The sequence below is a fragment of the Octopus bimaculoides genome, chromosome 9, assembly GCF_001194135.2.
Source record: "Octopus bimaculoides isolate UCB-OBI-ISO-001 chromosome 9, ASM119413v2, whole genome shotgun sequence".
Lineage (NCBI taxonomy): Eukaryota > Metazoa > Mollusca > Cephalopoda > Octopoda > Octopodidae > Octopus > Octopus bimaculoides.
In genome coordinates this window covers 15307578-15311787 of record NC_068989.1, presented here as the reverse complement: position 1 = coordinate 15311787, position 4210 = coordinate 15307578, and the positions used below count along the sequence as shown (strand labels likewise).

Genomic DNA, 4210 nt, shown 5'->3' with positions numbered 1-4210 from the left:
ATATATGTATATATAATTAGAAATAATATATTTCTAAATCTCTCAGAGAGACTTAAGCAGTAGTGATGCGATAAAGTAGTTGTATACTGCCAACTTAACGTGACAGTCCCAATAAGGGAATATACTACTGCTATTTAGCCCTAGGAAGCTGGACCGCTTCCTGTCGGCCTTGACACATTTCCTGTGTCCTTATGTTTGCGAGGGGGGACAAACTCCTCCACCCAGCCTAGCCTACATTCAGGGACATGTTTCTGAGTCTTATCCGATGTATCAGTTTGAGTCACGAAGTTTACAATTCTCATGCTTATATGCATAATACATTAGGTGTCTGAAATACATTCAGGGGCTTTCAAATTTGCGGTTTTATAGTCATGCGATTTTCATACTGTTGTCTGTTTTAATATATTCCAACTATAATTTTGTGATTATATATGGTACGTGTTGTAATTTGTTTATAATCTTGTGTGTCCGTGAATTGGGGTGGTCCTTATTCCTATCTTTATATTTAAGATTAGAGTAAGGATGTGCTCTAAATTTATGTTAGATCTATATTTGATAGTAAATTTAAGGGTGGAATTATTTTCGAAACCTTTAAAACAATCCGACTACTTCTCTTTATTCATCACTACTATCCAGCATAAAATTTCACGGACCAAAACTCAACGATATTATCTATGGAAGTTTTATTAATGGCACAATATGGGTCAAAAATCAACACAGAGATACAGTGCACATGAACGAAATCATGAATAGTACCATGGCTAAACCGTTAAACAATCTTAAATGCAGTAATGGTTTTATAAGTGATAACATTATTCCTATGTCCATTCGCTAAATTGTAAGGTGTGAGAATAACACGCATTTACTGGGTTTTTTTTTTTGGTTTTTTTTTCAAATGATGAAGCCGATGAACTCTTCAATCATTACAAGACTTAAGAAAACCCTAAGAGATTAATGTGGAAATGGGAAAAGTTTTAAATGAAAATATTAAATTGTCACACAGTGATGTTTTCACTGTTTGAAAGAAAATTTTAAAACAAATCTGTAATCTAGTTACACAACTAGTGTGTGGGTGGGGGGTGCGTACTGTAGGTTTTAACCAAATCCTGACTATCTTCTTTTTGTTATATGTGTGCGAGTGTGTATAAATAAATAGATACGGTGTAGTAGTGGAATTGTTGGTACGCCGGAAAAAATCCTTATCGGCATTTCGTCTGTCTTCACTTTCTGAGTTCAAACTCCGCTGAAGCCTACTTTGCCTATCATCCTTTCGAAGTTCATAAAATAAGTAGCAATTGAGCACTGGAGTCGACGAAATCGATTTGCCCTCTTCCCCGTTATTCGTTTGTTCATCCTTTCTTTCTATTGTACATAAACCCGCTCAATGATAACCCACTTATAGCAATTCATTGTTTGGCTGCTACAATACCACTTTTTGGTTTAGCTGCATTTCAAGTCGAAGTTTTATGTGATAAATCAACCTGAGCACTTATTGTATGTCTATTCCGTTTAATCATTAAATGCAATTTTACCTGAACTCTACTCTCTCTCTCTCTCTATATATATATATATATAATACATTATGTCATTAGACCTAACTTTATTTGATCTCTACTCTGTGTGTGTGCATATATATATATATATATATATATATACATTCATACATACATCCATATGTGTGTATGTGTATTTATGAATGTGTATGTGCGTGTATATGTGCGTGTATACAAAAAGAAAAGGCTTTGAGAATTTTATCCCGAATAAAAACAAGTATTTATATTTATATCAAAATATCTTACCGCTTTCAATTGCTTAAACAGACAATTTATTCATGCAGAGATAAAAATGAAAGTAGTTTGAAATAAATGAAACTAAACTTTCACGATACCACTTCTAGAAGTTAGCGTGTTTTGTAATAAAACATGTAGACTTCCAGAAATGATTTCATAGAAGATTAATTTTATTTATTTATTTCAGTTTAGTTTTCCTTTTATTTCAGCATGACTAAATCGTATTTCTAAGCTATCGAAACCGGTAGCATATTCTGATAAAAATGTAAATACTTTCTTGTTTTTATCAGTGATAAAGTCCTCAATGCAATATAATATAATATTATTATAATATAAATTTACTCGTGTGAAACCTCTTAACCTTGGCTGTATGGTAAGAAGCTTCCTTCTCAACCTTATGGTTCAGGGTTCAGTCCCACTGCATGGCACATTGAGCAAGTGTCTTCTACTATAACTTCGGGCTAACCAAAGTCTTGTGAGTGGATTTGGTAGACGGAAGCTGATATATATACATATATATGTGTCTTTGTGTCTGTATTTGTCTCCCAATACAGTTTGGCAACCGGTGTTGGTGTGCTTATGTCCTCATAACTTAGCGTGTCGGCAAAGAGGGACCGATAGAATAAGTACTAGGCCTAACAAAAAATAAGTTCTAGGATCGATTTGTTCGACTAAAAAACCATCAAGGCGGTGCCCCAACATGGCCGTCAAAATTACTGAAGCTACTAAAAGATAAAAAAAGATGTGTGTGTGTGTGTGTGTGTGTGTGTGTGTGTGTGTGTGTGTGTGTGTGTGTGTGTGTGTGTGTGTGTGTGTGGATAGATGGATGCCATCAAATCTTTAGACATGCTTCCTTCTCTTCTCTCCTGATCATTTCTATCACTTCAACACCTAAAACGACTGCACAGGTACAATCTATAATAGGATCACATTGCAATGGTATTCTGTATCGGTAGAAAGTAATTTAGCTAATTCAAACAATGGAATGATTTGATGCCGCGAGAAAGAAATGAGTTTTGTGTAATATCGTTCGTCGGAGGTGCAAAAAATTTCAACTGATATTATTCCGCTATTTGAGAATGTAGCTATGGTATTCGTTTATTTATGTCATCTGCTAACCGAGCCAAAAGCTGCATTTACAACAGCTATTATCTAGAATTCAACCCAATAGCTTTGCTATAACCTATACGGAAAACCATAAAACAAAAGCAAAATTATATTATCTATTTACAGGTAAAGCACACAAATATTGCGAAGCTAATGGCACCTGGTGGATGTTTCCAAAAACCGATCAGGAATGGAGCAATTACAGCACATGTATTCAGTTACAGGTATTTATCAACCATTATTCCATTGGTTTCAATAATCAGATTGAGTGTTTTAAAAGGACGAATGTCATATTTTCTTTTCTTGTTATCTTCTCTAGAAGTGGAGAGAATCATTTTCGTAAGACTGTTTCTATTCTTGTTTGGTTAAAATTGTTTTTTTTTTTCTGTTGGAGTGTTGGAATAGATACTGTTTTTCAAATATTATCATTGCTTAGATGTTAATGCAAAATTACATTTATACAATAAATCTCTAAGATTTTCGAATGTAAAACCACAACTCTTCTCTTGTGAAATGCAGAAACACAGAAATACTATCTAAGAAAGGCACAATTTCAGTCTGGAAATAAATATATACAGAAGCAAAACTAAAACAAAATAAGAAATATGGCTCACATTTTCGTCTTACATTTCAATATTCTACATTTGAAAATCCCTTATCCATTTATTTTGATCTCTATAGACAATAGTAACGTTCTCCATTTTTTTTTATATGTAATTGTTTTTTTTTTTCTGACACGAAATATTGAAATATAGTTTTAAAATGTAAGATATTGTTCTTTTCTTACTTTGGATTTTCTTCAATCTCTTCTATTTATCTCGTTTATTTCCAAACTTGCATTGTGGTAGCTTTTTAGCTACACACACACACTCACACTCACACACACACACACACACACACACACACACACACACACACACACATATATATATATATATACATACACGCGCGCGCAACACTCACACACACATACGCAGCGGTAGTCAGATGTCACATGAGCGTCCTAGGAATTAGTGATCACACTTGAGTGGAGGTTAATTCCGGGGAGAAGTGTGAGATGTATTTTGGAGAACATAAGAATAATGGAAAATGGAGACAAACGCTCAAGATTTTATTTAAATCATTTATATTACCAGATCACCGACATATGTTTCGATAGTTGCATAAAATGAATCCGAGAGGATGAATAATGTGGAACAATGCATCAACCTCATCAGGGAGGATATAAACAACAGTGTGCATCAATAAGACATTTTAACAAATGTGATGTGGTGATATAAATGATTTAAATAACATCTTGAGCGTTTGTCTCC

The 4210-nt window shown here is 33.9% G+C and overlaps 1 protein-coding gene across 1 annotated transcript in view; it reads left to right on the top strand.

Annotated features, from left to right (window-relative positions):
• Window positions 1–4210, top strand: part of LOC106874612 (calcitonin receptor) — a 124514-nt gene that overhangs the window by 60910 nt on the left and 59394 nt on the right. The window contains exon 2 of the mRNA XM_014922400.2: window positions 3024–3121. Coding sequence (XP_014777886.2) covers window positions 3024–3121 — 98 coding nt within the window. The remainder of the gene's footprint in view (window positions 1–3023; window positions 3122–4210) is intronic.